This window comes from Barbus barbus, assembly GCF_936440315.1.
Source record: "Barbus barbus genome assembly, chromosome: 50".
NCBI classification, from domain to species: domain Eukaryota; kingdom Metazoa; phylum Chordata; class Actinopteri; order Cypriniformes; family Cyprinidae; genus Barbus; species Barbus barbus.
Window position 1 is genome coordinate 9,448,862 of NC_136728.1, and position 23,559 is coordinate 9,472,420.

The 23,559-nt window shown below is 37.9% G+C and overlaps 2 protein-coding genes across 10 annotated transcripts in view; both read left to right on the top strand.

The window, feature by feature from the left end:
* The window catches only part of pot1 (protection of telomeres 1 homolog), a 29,777-nt gene extending 14,977 nt beyond the window's left edge, over window positions 1-14,800 (top strand). For 4 of the 9 annotated variants that reach the window (XM_079414223.1, XM_079414224.1, XM_079414229.1 and 1 more), the window contains 11 exons: window positions 10,190-10,359; window positions 10,841-10,932; window positions 11,025-11,048; window positions 11,160-11,192; window positions 11,341-11,497; window positions 12,554-12,744; window positions 12,823-12,958; window positions 13,107-13,189; window positions 13,979-14,073; window positions 14,328-14,433; window positions 14,524-14,800. In XM_079414223.1, coding sequence (XP_079270349.1) covers window positions 10,190-10,359; window positions 10,841-10,932; window positions 11,025-11,048; window positions 11,160-11,192; window positions 11,341-11,497; window positions 12,554-12,744; window positions 12,823-12,958; window positions 13,107-13,189; window positions 13,979-14,073; window positions 14,328-14,433; window positions 14,524-14,630 — 1,194 coding nt within the window. In that variant the 3' untranslated portion in view covers window positions 14,631-14,800. The remainder of the gene's footprint in view (window positions 1-10,189; window positions 10,360-10,840; window positions 10,933-11,024; window positions 11,049-11,159; window positions 11,193-11,340; window positions 11,498-12,553; window positions 12,745-12,822; window positions 12,959-13,106; window positions 13,190-13,978; window positions 14,074-14,327; window positions 14,434-14,523) is intronic. The other 5 variants (XM_079414225.1, XM_079414226.1, XM_079414231.1 and 2 more) reach the window with 2 other exon arrangements.
* A 291-nt stretch (window positions 14,801-15,091) lies between these two features.
* Window positions 15,092-21,718, top strand: LOC306868116 (prosaposin receptor GPR37-like). Its single transcript, XM_079414149.1, has 2 exons — window positions 15,092-16,321; window positions 18,958-21,718. Exons 1-2 carry the CDS (start codon window positions 15,302-15,304, stop codon window positions 19,780-19,782), a joined length of 1,845 nt encoding a protein of 614 aa, XP_079270275.1. The 5' UTR covers window positions 15,092-15,301; the 3' UTR covers window positions 19,783-21,718.
* Window positions 21,719-23,559: the final 1,841 nt, after the last annotated feature.

Genomic DNA, 23,559 nt, shown 5'->3' on the forward strand with positions numbered 1-23,559 from the left:
AAAAAGATGTAGGACGTAGGCGAATGCGGTGGCGAACATGGAAATGCAGTGGAGAGAGCAAAAGACAGAAGAAAGACTATTTTATTTACCATTGATTTAAACTGATATTTATCATTTCACATAAAAAGAGAGCACACATACTTGTTTAGTCGCAGCTGACTTGTTTATTTGTGATGACAGGAATATACAAAACAGCTCCATTAGGGCTTTTATGTCCAAATGCATACACGCATAACACAGTAGAAAATGATTGATAAACCCTCAAATGTTTGTCACATTTCTTTTGAAAGAATGAGCAGTTATATTAAATTTCCTCAATGTATTGGGGGGGGGGGGGGGGTATATATGCAAATTCATTCTCTGCCACCAGGAGGCGCTTTTAGAGTGGGAGAGATAACGGCTAACGGCTGTACACAAAACAGCGCTCCGCTCACAAATGCTGCTTTATCAGGCATTACAAGCAAGATTAAATGAAAATGACATCGAAAATTTTCTGAAGTCGGTTTCCTTCAGAAATACAGTGATATAAAAACACCCACGCCGGGTTTTGATTTTGACATGTGCAGTGCTCATGTTTATTCAGCGAAGTCAAAGCCTTTCGGGAAATCTATTTGTGGTTGTCAATTTTGATATTGTGGTGGCCCGCCACAAATAAATAAATGTATGGGAAACACTGTAGCCATTAGCATCACATATAATAAATTTATGCCTCATACAGTGATCCCTTAACTTTAAAACAGCTTATTTGGGCCAAAAAAATACCCTGGCCATTGGCCCAGAGGAAGTCCCGAAGAGGCCTAATCAAGCCCCAGAAGTGACAGTGTTAACGCGACTGGCCTTGGCATGCATTAGCACGTTTGCTTTTGGCCCCACAGTGGAAAAGTGGGTAATGAGTTGTTTTGCATAATGCCTACATGCCCACAAGAATGGCGTCATCATGGAGCAGCACCATATTACGTATGTCTGTCTTTGCTCCTTGGGTGCTTTGCTTAAGAGCAAAATGGCTAGACAGTTCAGCCCTTGTGGGGTTTAAAAGCCAATTCACACCACACTGACAGACACAGACCAACTCCGACGGTCACCAGATTACAATATATCCCACCTAGACATTCCAAGACCCGACAAACACAGATTCAACATGTTCAATAAACGCAGACCACTGGCAGCAGATGCCAATAGGCATAATGCACTGATCCGACAAAACCAGACAAATTTGTCTGTTGCCGTTTGTCTGTGTCTGTCGGTGTGGCATGAATTGGCCAGTGTGAATGTGCAACATTTGCCAGACTAGATATTTACCCAGTAGAAGCACCCCTTGTCTAGCAAAGCCAGACTTGTGGACACTTGGCCTCCACTCTGCAGTTTATTCTTGCTAGGAACCGCTGGTTTAGACATGTCTGAGCAAGATGCAAAGCATCCAACAGGTTGTTCGGAAATTGAGAGACAATGAATTAGTAGGGTGTTCAATAATCAAAGTATCAGTAAAATGCACTGATAACAAAAAAGTTGAAGGAAATTGCTGTTTTTATATGGTAACGTAATACCCAGTGATCAGAAATGCAATTTATCCACTAAAGATTGCACTGAGTCAGAATATTTCCCCACCATTATCAATATCCTAGGCCGTATCGTCTCTAATATTGTGTGAAATTGCTTGAGCTCGGTGTTGAGGAGGGAGAAAAAGCGAATAAAGCCAGCCATTAGGATTAAGTGGTCTGAGAGATAGCTTTATGAGAGAGGAGAGAGAAGGCCAAATCAATATGGCTGTCACAGTGGACGAGGGCCTTCATTGTGGGGTCTGCACGCACACACTTTCATGACTTTGACTTACATTATATATCACTCACCCTATAGGTGTAGTGTGGCACACATTGAAGGAGACATATTATTCTGTTTTATTACGAATCAGCAGGGAAGTATCACTTTAATGATAATAAATTTGTGCTATTTTGACTTCATTTTGTTCATCATTCTTTGTGACATCAAGTTTAAAGGCCTATTTTAGTCAGTGTTAGTGTTGCTGTTGTGGGGTTTTTGTGGGGGGGCTAGAATCTCTTGAGGAATATCTGAGAACAAAGAGGAAACACCAACTCTTTCACCTCTTGGTTTTCCTTGTCTGTCTTGTGAAATTGTCTCTGTGGCATGCTTTTTGTGCTATTTGCATCATCTGAGTCCTAGGCCAGTTGCCAAATGCACTTGTGTCATCTCGCTTATAAACTGGGGAATGGATGCCTCATGCAATAATAATAGAGATTAAAGTAGTGCCAGACACTGCATGTGTACAATATGGAGGACAATAATCACTTTTACTTCAGGATTTTTGAAATCCCTAATCCTGAGTATTAAAATTCATGGCATCACTTGTCTCAAACCATTTGAGCTACAGCATGTATGATACCTCTAATCGTCTGGCTTGTTGAGGAAAGGTGAGCTATTACATTTCTAAGAATGAAGGAGGGACCTGAGCCACGGGATCAGAATATCATAAGCTCACGCAGGGGTGGGCAATATGACCAAAATCTTATATCATGATTTGAGTCATTTTAGTTCATGGTAGCGATATATATCATGATATAGTTATTTTTGCTTTAAATACGATATTTCTGTAAATGTTTAACCTAAATTAAAAAAAAAACAATTTAAATAAGAATAAAAAACGAATTACTTGCAATAGGACCAAAAAAACTACTACAGTAGAACAAATAAATAAGAAATGCTACATACATTGTATAAATTAATCAAATGTATAAAAACACTGCATATTATTCACTGTGCAAATTATATATACAGTTCCCTCCAAAAGTATTGGAACAGTAAAGACAAAATTGCTCTGTTGGCTGCGGAGTCAAGACATTTGCAAATATGATTAAAAGATGAATATGAGATAAAACTACAGAATGTCACATTTTATTATTAGCCGTTTCAACTCATACATGTTTTACCAAATAAAAAGAACAGCACTTTTAGAGTTCATCCCACTCATTGATGTGAGCATAAGTATTGGGACAGTTGAACATAAGGCAGATATAAAAGATTAAAAGCTATTATTTAGTTGCAGATCCCTTGATCACAATCACAGCAGTGAGTCTGTGACCCATAGACATCACCAGACTCTTGGTCTCATTCTTTCAAATACTTTTCCCAGCCTTTAATGCAGCCAATCCCAATTGTTGCTTGTTTTGGGGAGTTTCTGCCTTTACTCTCCTCTTCAGCTGCTGAAATTCATGTTGAATCAGATTTAAATCTGGAGATTTGACTTGGGCAATCTAAGACTTTCCATTTCTTTGCCCTTATAAATTCCTTGACTGAACTGGCAGGGTGTTTTGGGTCATTGTCCTGATGCAATATGAAGCACTTCCCAATGAATCTGGTGGCATTTTCTTGAATATTGGTAGGTAAGATGGTTTTGTACCCTTCCAAATTCATTCCGCTACTGTCATCATACATTTAAGTCATCAGTAAAGTTGAGAGGGCCTGTTCCAGAGACAGCCATGCATGCCCATGCCATGACACCACCCCCACCATGCTTTACAGATGAGGCTGTATGCTTGGGATCATTTGCAGTTCCGTTTTTTCCTCCACATTTTTGCTTTCCCATCACTTAGATAAAGGTTCATCTTTGTCTCATCGGTCCATAAACACAGTTCCAAAACTCTTCTGGCTCACCTTTGTGCTTTTTTGCAAACTCTAATCTTGCCTTTCTATTTTTGGTGCTGGTCAGAGGTTTGCATCTTGCTGTGTAGCATCTGTAATTCTGTGTCAAAGTCTCCTGAGGACAGTAGATTGTCAGAGCATCACCCCAGCTTTCTGGAAGTTGTTGGTAATTTTACAGACACATCTTTTAGGATTCATTTTCACAGCTTTTATGATTTGTCTGTCATCAACTACTGTTGTTTTCTCAGCCGATCAGGTAGTTGTTGGTTGCTGGTGTCGCTGGTGGTTTCCAAACTCTTGATTTCTCCATGCCCTTTGTTTTTGCTAGCGCTCTAATTGACTTCCTCTTTTCTTTTAGCATCCAAATTGCTTGCTTTTCTCTCAAAGTCAGCTCCCTCATCTTCATCCTGGTTTGTGTGTTTCATCATCGAATGCAAGATTCAGAATGCAGAAGTAATGGATATAACTGATACGACACATTCCCTGCTTTTAATATCTGAAGAATTAATGCAACAGGACCCAGCTGATCACTTAGAAAGACCTGTGAGGCAACTGTTCCAATACTTATCCTCACATCAGATAGAGGGATGAAACTCTAAAAGTGCTGAACGTCTTAGCTGGTAAAACATCTATGTGTTGAAACGACTAATAATAAAATGTGACATTCTGTAGTTTTGTCTCATATTCATCTTTTAATCATATTTGTAAATGTCTTGACTCCACAGCCAACAGAGCAATTTTGTCTTTACTGTCCCAATACTTTTGGAGGGCACTGTATATTTTTTTTACAAAAGTGATTTAGTCGAGCAGTGAGAGATTTTCTCTTTTGTTGTTTGATTAGCATGAATGACAGACAGCAGGAATATTAGACTGCTGTCACTTTAAGAGCTGCCCAGATCCAATATACTGTTACACATTTGTTTTATTTCTTTGCCATTTGCTTTCACTTAAAAACCTGAATTACTGTGTTTACAAGGATACATGCAAAGATGAGCGTTCTGACACATACAAGTGTGTATATTTAACCGTTCAAGGCCTATAAAGCGGCAAAAATAACTCCCGTGCTCTGAGCATCATCTTCATGTACAAAATGAGTTCTCTTTCACTGCTGATTGCATTTCAATGGTTTTAAAACTGCAATGCTTAAAAACGCATGCAAACGATACGTTTTTGTGACCACGTACATAGCAAAGCAATGTCACGTGAGTATGTAACCGTGATAGAGACAATAGTCCAAAATCTCTACCGGTGGACAAATTTCTACCGGTTAATTGTGTCTACCGGTATATCACCCACCTCTATGTCTGGTGTTAAGATGCATTTTGTTTGATCCCATTACGAGTTTATACCTGGTAGAAATATGAATCTCAAATGTGGCTTCTCTGACCACTTGTCATTGGATTTCAAGCTAAGGGTGTCCGATCTACTTAAACATCCTAAATGCATGAGCACCTGCAGCACAGCTAGAGCTGATGCAGTATACGGTGATATCCTGCCTCTATACACATGTGACTATCAATTATTCATAGTGAGAGAGAAATCAAGCACCTGGGTTAACTTAACACCCAGACGGCCCCTGCCTGTAATCGCTTCAGACAGACAGCATATGACACTTATCCACTGAGAATGTGTGTGTGTAAGAGGATGTGAATGAAATATCATGGCTTTTTTATTTGTTTTGTTGGCTTCATAGGACATTTGTTCTGCATTAGGCTTAGACTAAATGTAAACAGTATGCAAATTTAATGAATCGGTAGGTTGCCTGGACTCATGGTTCCATGAAGAATCTTTAGGCATTCATGAAATCTTTCCATTAAACAGTTCTTTATAGTGTTAAAAGAAAGGTTCTTTTAGATTATTAAAGTGTTCTTTGGGGTAAGAAAAAAAATGTTCTTTTAAGAACTGTTCACAGAAAGGCCCTTTGGGAAAGCAAAAATGTTTTTTTTTTTTTTTAAGAGTGTGCATGCTCATTTATCATATTTTTATATTTAGATCAGCTTTGCTGGCATCAAACAGTCATTTAGAGTTAATCTTTTAAAAAACAGTAATTTAATAACACGGTTTAATTTAATCTTTTGTAAATCTAAAAATTTATATCAATTTTTCATATTGTATTTTATAGTGTTGTGATGCATATTCAATTGTAGTAATTAAAATGGACGATTTTTAGTTTTAAGTGTTTTTTTATTTATAGAAATATCTTAAAATTTGACATCAAACATTTATCTGCCAAAACATTCAAATAATTAATAATATTGCCCAGAATTGTAATATTAGTGTATCCCTAGTTTTAACTGTCTAACAATTCTGTCAGCATGCATTTTAAAGCATTCTGCTAGAAAAAAATTAATAAATAAAAACCTAATCTGACTATAATGAAGACCCATCCTGATTTTGAATTAAATCAGTCATTCTCATACTGATCTGAAATAATAAAAAATGTTCCCAAATCTAAAATTATTCCACACACACTTAAAAAAAGAAACTGATATTCTTAGCACTCTTATTAAATATGACTTGTGCAAGCATGTGGTGGGGCACTTCAGGAATTGTCGGCTGTCAGACGATGGAGGGTCTGTCTTAAGCACAGTATTTGCTGACAAAACGCAGCATGTCTTTGAAAAGAAAAGCGAGCGCGGAGAGAATAGCTGCAGAGTTACAGACTCTTTGAGAAATCTGCACAGCTAGTCTGTTTTTTCAGAGGCTTGGGAGCCCATATTCCTCAGCCTGGACTGGGGAATAAAATACAATGCGTTTATGAGTGCAATAATAGATAGTAATGCTTCTAAAGGAAAATTACAGTTAAAGGTCCACATGAAATTTTACCTTGTGTACCTTGGTAGTACACGCATTATGAATTTTTTTTATTTTTTAATACATTTTTGTAAAGCTATTTTGTTAAAATAACTTGCTCTGTACTAAACCAACTTTCTTTTTAAGCTTGTGTCATACAGTAATATTATTTGTGAATGTTGTTCATGTTAACTTAAATACAGTCATAATTTGCTTGTCTTAAAAAAAAAAAAAAACTTCAAGTGTAATTTACATTGTAAATTTAAATTGTTATCAGTTGTGTGTTACATTGTATCCATCATAGATGGCCAAAAGTGTATGTTCATCTGGTCGTGTAATACTTCATTATGTTGCTAAACATAGCTTTTTCTCCCATCTGGTCAGCGCCGTATGTTTTTCGGTGCAATTCCTTTAATATCTATTAAACTTATACAGTACATAAACTTTAGGTTGTAACCTCAAGGGTTTTGAATTATTATTCAATGCCTTCGCAAAACGCTTTCTCAGATGCATATCTTTGCCTGTATTTCTTCATGTTCAGCAGTGCATGTGTTACAGGAATTGGTTCGTATTAGTGAAAGGCAGCTTTTCCTGTTTACGAAGCGTGCATTCGTTTTTTCCATATAGATGAGGGTCCGGACAAGGCTTGTGTTATCCAGCCGCACACATCAACAAAGCTTTGTGTAATGGAATTTTCCATGTAGGATGAGAGAGTTGAGGAATGTTACAGTTTTCCTGCTGCCCTCGCCAGCACTATCAGAGGAGCTTCACGTCAGCTACAGCACACCTGTGCCGAGCAGCCCGGCTCCTTCCCCTGCTGTGCGTAACCAACCGTGCAGTGAGCGCGAGTAGGAGAATACCAAGTATATGTAGATTTGTCTCCACCGATAGTTTTATGTTCTGAGCCGTTTCTCAAGGAAAATGTTGCAAGCCTGGTGGGATGTAGGGAATAGTTAGTCCGAAAATGAAAATTTTGTCACCATTTACTCATTGTCCCATCATTCTAAACCTGTATGACTTTTTCTGTGAAGCTGCTGATTCTCCTACACTTTTAGAAATGAGTTTTTTTTTTTTATTGGCATCTGTGGTTCCATGAAAAACCTTTCCATGAACACTCATTCCACAAAAGGTTCTTTATAGTGGAAAAAGGTTTTTTAGATTAATAAAAGTTTCTTCACACTAAGAAAAATAGTTCTTTGAAGAACTTCACTGAAGGGTTCTTTGAGGAACCGAAAGTGGCTCTTTTGTGGAACCTCTCTGTAAAAAAACCCTTTTGGATCCTTTATTTTTAAGAGTGTAGAAGCTCCTTTTGCATATAATGAAAGTGAATTGGAACTGCGGCTTACAAATACCAAAATGATACCACAAAAGTATCATACTAGTGGTTCATGCAACTTGTTCCAAGCCTTCTGAATTTGTACCATATCTTTGCCTGAGAAATGGACTACACAAATCATATAGACTAAGAATGGCACATCAGCACCATTTGGTTCTTATTGTATGTGCTGCCATTGACTTCAGTGATGAAACATTTTTTTCATTGAGTATCTACTTAAAAGGGTCATCGGATGCCCATTTTCCTCAAGTTGATATGATTCTTTAGGGTCTTGATGAAAAGTCTGTATCATAGTTTGGTTAATTTCTCAATGGTAGTGTAAAACAACATTGTTTTTACTCTGTCAAAAAACAGCTCTGTCTACAGCAAGCTGTTTTATTGCATTTCGCTTTAAATTCTAAGGAGCTCTGCTGACCCCGCCCCTCTCTTCTGAGCCGCTCTCTGAGAGATGGTAAACTTTAGCCTTGAAACTTGTTCTGGTTCACTCAATGTTTCCAGCCATGTTTCTTCAAGGCCATTTTTATCACTCCAAGTTCTCTTATTAGCTCCAATCTCACACCCCGGTTTTCAGTTGTCAGCTTATTCTCAAGCAAGATGGTAATGAGCAGAATCAAATTTGCATTCGTGGAAAACAAGCCTGTTTTCTTGAAATGTGGTTACCCACCTTGTTCTGTTTATGAAATAAGTCTGTTTCAATCAAATATTGATGCTGAATAATTGATGCCAACATTCAGTTTGTTCAAATTATTTGGTTTGCACCTTCATAATGCTTTTAGGCTGCGTAGAAGCACTGTCTAGAGGCTGTCGCATCCCACCAGTTCTTGTGAATGCCAGCACTTAGGCTTACTTCAAATCTCTGAACAAACAGAGCCTGGGTGGTGAATTCAGGTAAACAAAGACATGGCTTTTGCCCGAAACCTCAAAGATGACGTCAGAAGCGTATAGCTATAGGAGGACTCCCAGAACCTGATTGTAAATGCAGAACAGAAATCTGACCCAATCTGTTTGGAGGTGTTCTGATATCATATCCTCTTCTTGACTCGTTAAAGACCATAATATGAAGACAATCATGCATCTATTGTTGCGCACGAGTTCATTAAGTGATTCCAGCTCTCGCTGTCTTCATGTTCCTTGTAGTGATCTCGAGGGACCAACATTTATTTCTTACCATCTTACTGTAATGTTGAGACTCTGTTGCTCAACTCTGATGCCATAGCTCCCCCTACTGTACTCATAATTGAACGCTTGTGTATATTTATTAATATAACAAACAATAGAATAACTGTAGAGTAGTGATTTTTTTTTTTTTTTTTTTTACAATTTTCTTTTGTTTTTTTTATTATTAGTTACGTAAATTTTTTATATTATTTCATATATTACTGTAAAAATACATTTGCTCTGCCCTGATTCCCTCTTTAATTGCATATTTCTGTCTGAATGGTTTCATATCTTCAAATGAAATTTCAAACTAAAAAAGCACAAAGTGTAGTCTTGATATTAAAACATTATTTCATTTATTTAATTGGAAAACCCCATGTGAAAGTAATTGCCCCCTTTAGGCTTGAAACGGTTACATTAATTAGTAATTGGTTTTAGGAGACTGAACACAGACAGGCCCTATATTTTGTGTAAAGTGGCCATTTTAAAGCTTCTACAGGTACATAATGCTGCATTAAAGGAATTTCCCAGAACAGCTGAGGGGAAAGTTGAGAGATATCAGTTTGGAGAGGGTTGAAAAATAATTTCTGAGCTTCTTGAACTTTGTTGAACCACAATGTGAGTTGTTAACACAAAATGGAGAGAACTCAACAAGGAGATTGCAAAATTGGATTTGATGGAAGAGTACCAAGCCAGAAACCACATCAATACTGGATGATCTCCATGAACTTTGGGATCATATTCCATGGACAGATTAGATAAAAACTTTTAAAGAGGAGACGAGTTGTCTTATATCTGGATTCTGGAGATCTGTAACAATGTTATATGTCTAGTGAAACATTCTTTAGGACATAAATGACTTGCTATTATTGAAGGAGGTATGAATCTCTGCTATATACTATAGACTATTTCGAAGGAGAATGTCAGAATATCTGTACTCAAGATTGTGTAATTGGTTGATGTGTAATTGGTTGATGCCAGACAATAATCCAAAACATGGACACATTTCTGTCTGAATGGCCAAGAAGAAACCATTTTTGGAAAATGTTTTGGAGTTATATTGTTCAAGTCCTGCCTTGAATCTTGTTGTGACAGAACCTGAAAAGAGCAGTTTGGACTTGAAGACCTACCAAAAACAGTTCAGCAAGACAACTTTAACTTGAATGCAATTTGTAGGTTCATCAGTTTTTAGAATTGAAAAAGCTAATGTTGTAATGAAAACATCCTTCTGTTTGTGTTTGCATTCAGCCAGGCACGTTCCTGCGGTTCTACAATCTCCACACGCTCCTTCAGAGAGCCCCGGACCAGCTGCCAGATCAGCCTGAACACCTCAGTTTCCACCTCCATGGGGGGACATCATATGGACGAGGTTTACGCAGCCTTCCTGCAGAGAGCCCTGCTTTACAGTCCCTCAAGAGGTGAGACTAGAGATCACAACGTCTCTATTTTGCATTTTCTTTCCGTTACCAATTATGTTGTCGACAACAAATTCGATTAGAGACAGAAAAGAGTGTGGAATCTTAAAATGATTTTATCATTAATGTTCTAAAGAACAGCATTTATTGGAAATTAATTTTTTAACATTATGAATGTACTTACTGTCACTTGACCAACTGAATACATCCTTGCTTTCTTTACATACTGATACCAAACTTTTGAACAGTAGTGTGTGTGTATGTAATATAATATAATATATACAGTCTTCACATATAGGAATTTGCTGAACTCATGAGTATTTTGATGGCAAAATAATTGAGACACCCTATAAGTCAAAAATAATTTCCGTAAAAAAAATTACTTCTGTGGCCCCTTAGCTGTCTACCTGACATTCATGTGATCGTGTCTCTCTCCTCTTGTTTCTCACTTGCTCTCATTCTCTCTATACTGATCCATATTCAGTGTGCTGGAGAAACATGTGGACCTGGACGAGTATGATGAAGTGAACGATGGCACGTTATTGGAGATTTGGTACACGCCGCCAGAGGCAGTAGGTTGGTGGCGCCTCTTTTGGATTCCAATTTCTGTCCAATTTTGTGTCCTGCTCAGCTTGCCCTCATCTATATATGCTTATGTTTCCTTCTAGTCTTGAGAAATGATGAAGAAACAGGTATAGATATATATTAAGTTTAAGATCTCCAAAGCTTTTTTTTTCTGCAACAGATGAATAAAAAGGTAAATAAGCTTGAACGAGTAAATAATCTTATTGTTATCATTTCAGATGCAGAAGCAGATACAGGACCTTCTTATACAGGTATAAAACAGTCACATCTTACTCTACAGTAAAAGTGAAAAGTAAATATTTGGAGAAACGGCATTGGAAACGTGCACATGCAATCCACTAAGCCACAGCTCTGGCAAACACTAATGTAAATGCTGATATGTCTATAATGATTGTTCAGTGCGGACATGTGAGCACAACACGCGACAGCTCACACTCGCCCGGGTGAAGCACTCCACACCGCCGCTGTCGTGTCATGTCCGGGCCCGGGTGAAGAAATACAAGCCTCAGCAGTTATACCAGTGCCTGAAACTCTTCTGCTCCAACTGTAAATCAATGTGAGTCTGATACTTTACACAACCCGCTCTTGACTCTCATACATAAAAAAAATAAATGTTGTAATATTGTTTTTTGTATACTTACTTGGTAGTTGTTTAATGTGGAATTGTATCACTATAATTTAATACGCATCTTTAAATTTAAATTTCTTTTTAATCTTAGAATAGTAGTTCCTGAAATAACATTATATTTTGCGTTTCACTCTTGAGGAGCAGATTTGAGCCTCAGATTTGTTGTTCTAGATTTGCTGTATGTTCTGTTTGCCACCTGGTGGCTGTTTAGTGCAATAAAAGACCTTATCACAATCCTAATAAATAAGCTTTTTCCTAGTTACATTTACACTAGCATTCAAAACTTTGTTATTAGTAAGATTTTATTTATTTATTTATTTATTATTCAGCAAGGATTTATTAAGGACATTTATAATGTTTCAAAAGATTTCTATTTCAAATAAATGTTCTTTTAAACGTCATATCAAAATCTGCATGATTTCCACAAAAATATTAACTTTCATATATATTGAAATAAATATCATAAATATTTAGTTTTCAACATTGATGGTAATAATAATATTTTTTTCTTGAGCATCAAATCAGCATATTATAATGAATTCTGAAGGATCATGTGACACTGAAGAATGGAGTTATGATGCTGAAAATTCAGCTTTGCATCACAGGAATAAATTACATTTTAAAATGTATTCAAATAGAAAACGGTTATTTTAAATTGTAAGAATATTTCACAATATTACTGTATTTTTAATCAAATAAATTCAGCTTTGCCATCACAGGAATAAATTACATTTTATATTCAAATAGAAAACAGTTACTTTACATTGGCATATTATTTGACATTACTGTCCTTACATGTTTTTGAATAAATAAATGCCGTCTTTGTGAGTATAAGAGACCGAGAAAAAAACTCTTTGTTATTCCAATGTTTGGCTAGCAATGGGGGTAATTACAATAATTATCTTCTTTCATAAACAATAAAAATCTTACCAACCCCAAACTTTTGAACAGTAGTCAACAGTAGCTTTTTTTTGTATGTGCCAGGAAAGATGTTCCCAATGACAGCGCTGTTGCTAAAGTCTTTCGGGAGTCTGCAAAAGACAGCCAACCTTGCGATGAGCAGTGGGCCGCCACTTCATCAGCAAGTTCTAGAGAGCCTGGCAGAACCATCTCAATGCACATATCCAGAGACATGGTGGGGGAAAGCACTCACACGCAGCTGATATTCGTCGAAGGTATCTCTGACTATAAAGAGAAGCATTTTTATATGTATATTTAAATATTCATTTACAAATAAGCTTTGTTATCTACAGGAACGACGCTGGATGAGATTTGCGTGTTATCACAGGATTACAAAAACCTGGTTCCCGTGAGATCAGTGAGCGGCAGGATGACTCTGATGGATCTCACAGCTCCTTTCCTGTTCTCTGGAGACAAAAGATATTACGGGTACGATGACAAGCTTACCTGCTTCATTGCAAACTCCCCTGGAGTTCAACATGTACATCTATTATCATGAAAACAGTTTATGACAAACCCCAGGGAAGGATACGATCGCATCTATTTGTAGTTAAACGGATATTTGTGTGTGTCTCAGGTGTAAGCAGTGCTCTCGGAACACTTTTCAAAACCCTGTGTTTTCTGGAGTGGAGACCTGGGATGAACAGACAGTCGCTAAAGGTATTTAAAAAAAAAAAAAAAAAAAAACAGTTGCATCATTTATTTAGACTACTTATGCCTATTTTTACCTGATATGTTGATTTTTTTTTTTTTTTTTTTTTTTTTTTGTTTTACAATAAAGCAAATAAAATGGCATACAGCACCACAAAGTGTTATCTTAGTATTATTAATATACTGTTAGTGTTTTTATTAATATTTTGAATTTAGTTTTTCCTTCAATTTTTATGTTATTTTTGCACATCAAGTTAAACTAAACTGAAAAATGTTGCTTTGGCAACTTGCTGAAATAAAAAGGTTTTTATATTTAATTAGTTAACATTTATTTTATTTCAAGTAACAGAAATGTTTTTATTGGTTTTAATTTTAGCTTTAGTTATAGTTCACTATAATAGCCCTGCACTGAGTAAATATATTTTATTGTAATGAAATGCATATAGACTAAGAAGAATTTTAGGTGCCACTTCAGATATTAATATCTAATGTTTCTGAATGCTGATATTCTTAATCATTTATTCATACAGAAAATTTAAGATTAAAATTAAGAAAAGTCTTGTCAGTTTTAAAATTATCAGTAATTAAATTGAGGTATTTTGTTGTTGTTTTATGTTATTATTTATTATTTGTTTTGTTCATTTTAAGGCATCGCTGCAATGTTAACTTTTTTTATTATTATTTTTTTAAAATCTCATGTGATGGTCCTAGTTGGCCTAAAAAAATTGGACACTTCAGCCACTCTTAAAAATGTACGACTGTATGATGAGACGGTTGATCTGTGTCTCTGTCACACAGCTCTGGGAGTTCATCTGATGCAGTACAGATTGTTAATCCAGTTTGAACTGGAGGACCAGACTGACACGTTAGAGGCTCTGCTGTGGGAAAACACTGTGAGTGTACATATAGCAATGTCATTTGATTACAGATATTTATGTTGCATATAAACATTGGGTATATAGATTTTTTTGTTGTGCAAAACAGGATGTGTTTTCAGCATTTGATTAAAGAACTGCAATTATTATTATTTCCAAAAACAAAAACATCTCAAATTAAAATCTTGCAAAGAAGTCTGCATACGTTCATCAGCAGAGGGCGCTGTTTTCTATTCAGAAATAGGTTTGAGTGATTGCCTCATTCTTTACAGGAGAGATTCTTCCATGTTTCTGCTGCAGATGCTTCAGGCAGCCAGGATTTGCAGGACAAGATTCAGACCATCATGGACACAATTCAACCACCAGACAGCAGTTTAGGTGAAGATTTAATTTCCTATGAATATTTTCTCTAAATTCCTACATTATTTGGCATACGATAATGTGTTTTTCTCTGTACTGTCTTTGTAGCAGAGCGTCCATGGCTGGATCTTTGCCTCTCTGTCTACACTATAAAGGACAACGACAGAAATAAAGTTTGCTATCAGATCACTAACACAGAAGTTAAAGAAGAATAGAGAAGTTATGGACAATTTGATTCAAAGTAAAGAAATCGTAATGACCACCTGTGATGAACAAGAAAAAAAGGAGTTGCCAGGAATGTTTTGTTAAGAAATGTAAATACATGATGGTCAAACACAATCCTTAAATTCATATTGTAAAATAAAACACCTTTATATTTATAATGCATCTGTTCTGTCTTTTCTGGAGGATTCACATGGATTTAGTTAGAAACTTGAAAAGTAATTGGCTAGTTCTGTATAGAGTATATAGAAAAACTCTTTTCTGTTTTCTTGTTTTGCTTTGACCTGTCTGTGCCATTATTTAACTAGCCGAGTGAAGGTAGCTGACCATGCACAGCCGGTGGTTGTTGCTGGAAACACATTGCAGTTCTGTTTCAGTCCACATTCACTGTGTTGAATCTGTGAAAGCAGCCCCTCCCAGAGCTTCATATCACAGCTGCATCAGGAGCCCATGAAGGCACTCAAGGACTTTCACTTTATCGAGATGCTGGATGCTCTTGGCCTTGGCGTGTATATTTTTCCTCATACGAAACGCTGGGAAATATTTAGGAGGTTCCAGGGCTTCAATTAATTTTTAATTGTTTGGTTAATCACCTGTTTGACCAATTATTTCCACATTTTTTTCCTCAGTTCTGCTGTTATAATATTACTCCTGGGATTTAAAAATGGAAACTGGAGATGCTCATCTAAACGAGAGACCAGCGAACAACAACTTTGCTCAACAACTTTGCCTTAACAAAACTGGAATTATCAGATTTGGATATTTTCGAGGAATATACGCAATGGAAATGCAATTTTTAACTGTGTTTTGTTTGCTCATTTGTTGTAAACCCTCAGTAGTTCTCGCGCGTAGCAATAACACGGCAGATTTAACTTCAAAAATAGTTTCATCCTATAAAGTGCGTGAAATCAATACAGACAGCCGTGAACGACGTGTAACTTTAAGTAAAATCGGTTATGAAACAGATAAGGAGCTTACAGGTGTGCTTTCATCGAGCAGGACTGCTATAAACTTGATGCCGGCGAATGGGAGCGATAACACAACGGTAAGAGCATCTTCCAGGAAAAAGTTGGACAAATGCAACAAAACAAAATCATTTCTGAAGGAAACACACGGCGAAATTCGCGTTAAAAGGCGTTTTCGTCGACATGAAAGAGTATCGGTCGTTAAACGCGAGACGATGGCACGAAATGAGTCTGACGGGAATAAAACCATCAAATCGGCAGATAATGAACTTGGACGCGTGGAGACATTACCCAAACCTGTAGCGCAGATCCAGCCTACAGGCGTTCCCACTGAGTTCACGTCTATCCCTGAATGGGGCACCTCACCTGTGGAGGACTTTGAGGAAGTCTTCACCCCGTTCATACCCTTTAATACACGATCAAAAACTCCAGGGGTGAAGAACCCGTTTTACCCCGTGACCGGTGAATCGTACGGTGCATATGCTGTCATGTGCATCTCCATCCTCATTTTCATTGTGGGAATTGTTGGGAATATAGCAATCATGTGCATAGTGTGCCACAATTACTACATGAGAAGCATTTCAAACTCCTTGCTGGCCAACCTCGCCCTGTGGGATTTTGTCATCCTCTTTTTCTGCTTGCCACTCGTTATATTCCATGAACTCACTAAGGATTGGCTCCTTGGGGAATTCTCCTGTAAAATCATTCCATACATTGAGGTAAAACTGTGGTTGGATGATTGAAATGCAGTTTGTGTTTCTGATGTTATATTCTTGGTATTATGCCTACTATTTCAAAATGAGTATGTTAATGGTAACATGTATTGATACTAAAACTATATACTGTATTAGTAATATAGGAAAACAGTTAATATGGAACCATGCTTGATCACATACTGTTCATCATATACTAGAATGTTTAATGCAGCCTACAGTAGGTGCAACTGTATATGGTGTAAGGTGAACCTTGGGACTTTCATGGGTCAGGCTGATGACTGAGTGGGCCGGGCCTGGTTTCAGGATTGAGCTTGATTTTATTGTGGCATGTTCTCAAAGATAATCACACTTTCACACATGAAGCTGGTTAAACTGTAGTAAAGTTGCTGGTTGCTGCCATTTTAGGTGAATGCTGCACATCTGATATGCACACGTCATTCGTCATTTTATATGTATCTGTATTTATTGCGTATCGGAATTAAAAATGATACAACTTGGTCGTTTGAATCTGAAATGCCACTAAATGTGTTTTTTATGCCAGAAACGCTTAGTATTTGCCTGTGGGTAACAAAGCTGAGTATTCAAGGGAAGTGTTCAATTTTCCTTCAAATGTCAGTTCTACTAAACCGTACATGTTATTAGGCTAGTTAGTAAGCTGCTATACATATTGACTTCAACTTGCTTAGCAAGATTTTTGTCAAACTGTTTGTCCTTCAGGACAGTTGTTGACGATATTTACAACAAAAGCTATAGCACCTTTTGTGGCAACACTGAGATTGCAGAACATTTTTGCATTGCGTTATTTCATTCAACCTTCTGGGTTCACTTACTGGCGTAAAAAGCTACACCATTCAGTGTCTGTCCAATTTCACACAACTGGATTGTTGCATCCGCTACTTTATTTTGTGATTCGGCCTCTTGACAGACTTATGTCAAAGCACCCTATGTATTGTACAAGTTCAAACCACTAATTAAACATATAGCTTGAAGTTTTTTTGCAACGCTTATAAGCCAACACGTTTCCAGAGCTGATTTGTTGCCATTTTAACAATGGGAGCTGTTTGCACATTTTAAAATGAAAAATGCTCTTAAATGAGCAAAAAGGCTGCATGTGTGAAAGTGTGTAGACAACAGGAATTCAGTGCAAATGTATACGTGTAGGTCAGGACAGACATCTTGGCTGTGTTTCTTCTTCCTCAGTAAGGGGGAGTGTCTCCTCTGCAGACACAAAGAGATAGTGGTATTGCCCTGGGGCAGCTTTCAGATTGTATCATGTGTTTCTGAGGAACTGACCTGATTGGTGCCATAGTTGTGGCTTTAATCTCCTGACACTACAGAGCGCCAGCGCCTACACCCTAGATTCAGAACATCCCGCTAACTTGATCACCATGTTTCAATTTAACAATGAAGTTGATGGCCTTAAATGGAAAGGCTGTGTTTTTTATGCGCAATCTAATGGGATTAAATTTCCTTGTCGTTCCACAGGTTTAGGAGTTCATGTTCCGTCCAATCGACAACCCTTGTGGCTTAATGTTGGTTGCTAATTCATTCCGACTTGTTCCTCATTCTTGAATGTTTTTGAGGATTCAAAATTTGAGGATTTTTTTTATAAAAACATTCAATTCTTCTGATAAAAACTTTATTTAAAACTTTCATGGATTATTTGAGCTTTATGTTTGTTCTTGACATTTTAGGTGTTAAGTTTTATGCATTTGGCAGACACTTTTATCCAAAGCAGCTTATGTTGCATTCAAGGTAGACATTTTATGAGTTCTTGCTTTGCCTGGGAATCGAACCCATGCCTTTGGTGTTGCTAGTGCCATGCTCTAGTAAACAGTTTTTCGCTTTAAAATCATGTTAATGCACATATTGTTTATGTCTTGTGACTGTACTATTAGGTATTTAAAAGTTTACGAATTTGCTCGATTCACTCTCATTGTAAGTGCCTCACTATATAGTTTTTAGACATATGCAGGACACAAATTTTGTCACCTGAATAGTATGTGCATACTGTACTCGCACCGTCCGATTATTGTAACCGATTACAGTGATATTGGTCGCACATGCGTATTGAATTGGTTTTGCGCTTATCAGTTGTTCCAAAAGTGGCAACACTGGCCCGGGCCGCTGTTTCACAATAGAAAACGAAACTAAAGAGACAACAACATAGCGGAGACTGCAACAACAACAGACGCCTGCATTGACAAGCGCTTGTGTAAAGGGGGCTATGAGAGAGCATACTTTTGGCTTGACCCAGATTTTTGCTCTTTTATGCCACAAGTGTTGTCAGTTAAGCTTAAAGGGCTAGTTCACTCAAAAAATTACAATTTTGTCATCGCTCAAGTTGTTCTAAACCTGTAAGAATGTTGGTAACCAAATGGTAGCCATTGATTTCCATAGTAGGTCTATATTTTTTTTTCCATGCAATGGAAGTCAATGGTTACTGTCAGTTGCTTGGTACAACTTGAGGGTGAGAGAATGATGACAGAACTTTAATTTTTTTGGGTGAACTGTCCAATAGAACCTGGAATGAATGTTAATAGAACCTGGAATGTTCCTTGATCCACTTTTTGCCCAGGTTTTTCAGTGGAAGGATTTTCTAAAAGTTATAATGACCACACATCCCCTTTACCTTGCAGGTGGCGTCGTTAGGAGTAACTACCTTCACTCTTTGTGCTTTGTGCATTGACCGTTTCCGTGCCGCAAGCAACATCCAGATGTACTACGAGATGATCGAGAACTGCACCTCCACTACAGCCAAGCTAACCGTGATCTGGCTGGGTGCTCTGCTCCTCGCCCTGCCCGAGCTCCTTATCCGGCAGCTGGTGAAAGAGGAGCGTGAGCCTCCTGAGGTGATATCTTGCGAACATTGCGTAGTACGAATCTCCACGGCTCTCCCAGACACACTTTACGTGCTCGGACTTACCTACAACAGCGCTCGCCTGTGGTGGTACTTTGGTTGCTACTTCTGCCTGCCCACCCTCTTCACCATTATCAGCTCAGTGGTGACCGCACGCAAAATCCGCAAGGCCGAGCGCACCAGCGTCCGAGGCAACCGGAAGCAGATCCAACTGGAAAGTCAAATGAACTGCATTGTGGTTGCTTTGGCTATCCTATACGGCTTTTGCGTCATTCCGGAGAACATCAGCAACATCGTATCAGTGTACATGGCTACAGGCGTGCCACGTCGTACGCTGGATATCCTGCATCTGGTGAGTCAGATGATGCTCTTCTGCAAGTCCGCGGTTACGCCCGTCCTGCTTCTGGCACTCTGTCGGCCCTTCAACAAAGCCTTCCTGGACTGCTGCTGCTGCTGTTTTGAAGAGTGCGGCCCACCAAAGTCCTCCGAGCCAAACAGTGATGACAACGATCAGGACGGCACCACCGAACTGGAGCTTTCACCCTACAGCACTGTAGTCCACAGGGATCCATCTACCTTCCCAATAGCGGGAACGCACTGCTAAGGTTATACCTTACCTTACTAAGGGCTAAAGATTACCAAGGGCTTAGATTTACAAAATAAACCAGTTGAGAGATGTTATTTTCACAGGCTGTGCAATTTTGTACAGTTTCTGTTTATACTCGACTTTGTTTTGGAAGAGATGCCCAAAAACTGGATATTTTACTTTGTGAAAATAGGGACAACGAGCCACATTTATTGCAGGCCACGTGGTCTTAGAGATGCTACTGCCTATTGATGTTTACAAAAGAAGACATGAGTACCTTGTGTAGTTTCTTGAAAGTTTATAGAAAATTTAGAATGATTATGAATTAACTCACAGGCATTTGTTATATTTGCACAGTTTTCTTACCCCTGTATCTTTTTTTTCCATTTTAATTTGGTGTATTTGTGTGTGTGTGTTTTTGTTTTTTCTTTTTCAAAGTGTCTCTGAAGCTTATGGAAGTTAATAGAAAATTGCTGTTCGTAGAATGTTCAGGTGTTGTGGAAACTGGTGATTCTTGTGAATCGGTTTAATGTTAAGCCTAGCTCCCTTGCTATGTAAGTATTAAATTCACTCTGTATTTGCTAGCAGAAGAACTTGTGATGCTCTTCAGCCACCGGAAAGCACTGAAGAAGCTGTTTAGTCAAGACATGTCATTTTAATAAAAAAACAACAACAAATCAAAAGGTCACAAGCTGATTGGTTCATGTTGCATATGCAGCCAATGAGCTTGCTTCTTTACATTTAAATGGCTGGTTAGCATTTACTAGAGCAGTTCGCAATGCGCTTTCAGAGTTCCTCTGAAACCCTTCACCTCCCCAGCTCCACACACAGCACCATATTGGCGTATGAATTGGCAGTAGCAAGTTCCTGTACTTGCCTTGCAGCAGCAATAATGTACAACAAAAACCAACAGCAGCAGCAATAAACCAGCAGCAGCGTAGCACATTTGTTCTGCCAAGACTAAATACATTAACATTGTCTTATACTGTAAATAACCATACTAAAATCTTAAGAGAGTTTTCATGATTGAAACTTTCTGAAGTGAAACTGGAGATCATTTTGAGAATATTTTTTTAAATTCAGTTTATGGTAAATTGAAGACCTAGAGATCCTAACAAATCAGTTTTTTCTCCAATGGCAAGCTCACAGGCCTTTGGGTCATTACAGTACTTTCCTAGCACACAAAGGCTATTGTTTAATTCTGTGGCCAGTTCAACATTAGGCATTCATATAGCAGCGGATTCCATGACCTCACGGACAGAAGTGCGGACTGGATCGGGAGTGTGGGGAAAGATGTAGGAAGCCTGTTTGGCTTAAATGGACAGCTGGAGTTTCGTTATTGTGGTCTGGTTGCTTATTGGCCATTTAGTGTCAAAGAAATGTACTTTTGCGCTGCTTGAGGAACAATTTAATCCCTTTTACTATACATTTAAGCTCAGTTCCAAAACCTAGTGAGTCACCTTGCTGTCTGTTTCCTACACAGACCACTTCCTTCCATGGCAGCAGCATCATAACAGAAATAGAAATCTCAAGTGACTGATTTTGGGAAGAATGCTTTCTGGTGGATAATGTGACACTGAAGAATGGAGAAACTTTCTTCTGTGGAACACAAAAGATATTCTGAAAAATGATTTGGACCCCATTGACTTCAACTGTATGGACAAAAACATTTGACATTTTTCAAAACATCATCTTTGGTGTTGAATGGAAGAGAGTAATACAAATTTGGAACAGTGCAAAAGTGATATAATCATAATTGACAGCATTGTTTCCATCTTCTCTGTATAGTCAACTTTTTTCTAGCATGACTTTCAAAATAAGTTCCTATCATGATGGTAGTTTGTATTTTATTTTAAGGCACTCTGAGTGTTCCTTGATGACATTCTCATGCATATTTAAGTAGATTGCATCATTCAAACCCACACTTCGGCCTAATAAATGATTCATAGGCACCAACAAACAGTCATTCTTTTGAACGGCACGTGTCATATTAATATTTCATGAATGATGAGCACTTTGTGCCACTACAATGCATACTTAAGATGCTGTTTGGTCCTGAAAGGACTAAATTAATAGTTTGTCTCATTTTTGTTTGTAACTACCTCATGTTACTTTTTATTAGGGCAATTTATTAATTTCTTATGCCAGATTTACTATGGCATTTCTTAATTTTTCCAAGTTATGCACAATATCTTCCCAGACAATGTTACACTGATGGGAACAGTTTTAGGTGTTTGGGCCAGGATGGTACCCATACTTATAATGGCTGTCCGCTTTTTAGCGTCTCTTCTAATTGGATCTATCTGATTGAGAGGATGCCATCCATGGAAAAGAAGGGCTTTATTGTCTTGTTATTCCTTTTGTGGTATTGTCCCTCATTTCTAGGTCACCGCCTGTGATGGATGCTTGAATGCGTTAATGAGTTCCCTGTGAACTCTTCCCTGTGTGTGAGCGGCTCTCGTCTTTGTCACACACACTGTATGTACTATTTGCAGTGCCCCTCCTCAGCTGCCCTATGAAGGGGAATTATGGGATTGTTGGCACTGCCAAAAGACTGTTTGTTGAAGGAGAATGTGAAAAACCTTTGAGTTTGTTTAAAGGTTGCTTTTGAAAAGCCTAATTGAGCTGTTCTGATGTTCACACAACGGAACAGCCCACATCCCCTCCCATCAGCATTATCCTCAAACTTTGATTTCATCCTAAGGGAAATCTCAATCATTTGTGCCAACTTGACAACTCCATTGTCTATTATATTAATAGACCCAGCCTTTTTAAAGGGATACTTCACCTAAAAATGAAAATTACCCCATGATTTACTCACCGTTAAGCCATTCTAGGTGTATATTTACATTTACATTTATTCATTTAGCTGACGCTTTTATCCAAAGCGACTTACAATTGCTATATATGTCAGAGGTCGCACGCCTCTGGAGCAACTAGGGGTTAAGTGTCTTGCTCAGGGACACATTGGTGTCTCACAGTGGATTCGAACCCGGGTCTCTCACACCAAAGGCATGTGTCTTATCCACTGCGCCATCACCACCCCTATATTATATGACTTTCTTCTTTCAGATGAATCCAATCGGAGTAATATTAAAATATGTCCTGGCTAACCAACGTTTTGTTTACAGCAAAGGAAAACCAGTCTCCTCTTGGCTTATATTGAAATCCTCTGACATTTTTCTTTACATATCCTCATTTTGTACTTCTAATTCGTGACCGGTGTTTTGTTTAGCTTTCTCCTCTGTGCTTCCCCATTCATCACTTCTTACCAGAGCTTATGCTACGCCTGCGTCATCCGCTGGATATTCAGATATACTCTCGTGAACACACGTATACAACAGTTAACAAGCTAGAGATTTTGGTTTATAAAGTTTTAAATATGGAAATTTTTCTTACACAAACATCGATTTGTGTAAGAAGGCCTTTATAAACTCCCTGAAGCAGTGTGCAGCACTTTTAATGATGGATGGATGCAGTTTTTTTGGGCTTCAAAATCTTGACCCCCCCATTCACTGCCATTATAAAGCTTGGAAGAGCCAAGACGTTTTTAATATAACTGATTGTATTCATCTGAAAGAAGAAAGTCATAAACACCTAGGATGGCTTGAGGGTGAGTAAATCATGGGGTAATTTTCATTTTGGGGTCAACTATTCCTTTAATATCAAATAATATGATTTTTGAGAATGGGCAAATTAAAATGATCATATCTAACAGAATTTAATATTTGAGTCCCTGTTCAAAACTGGGTGATTATCCAAGACAAAAATGGGCCCCCAAACCTGTGGGATGGT

What these genes read in the sequence shown, in the direction of transcription:
- LOC306868116 (XM_079414149.1), top strand. Translation starts at nt 15,302, where the DNA reads ATGGAAACTGGAGATGCTCATCTAAACGAGAGACCAGCGAACAACAAC. An exon ending in AAATCATTCCATACATTGAG is followed by an intron (nt 16,322 to 18,957) that starts GTAAAACTGTGG and finishes TTTACCTTGCAG; the next exon opens with GTGGCGTCGTTAGGAGTAAC.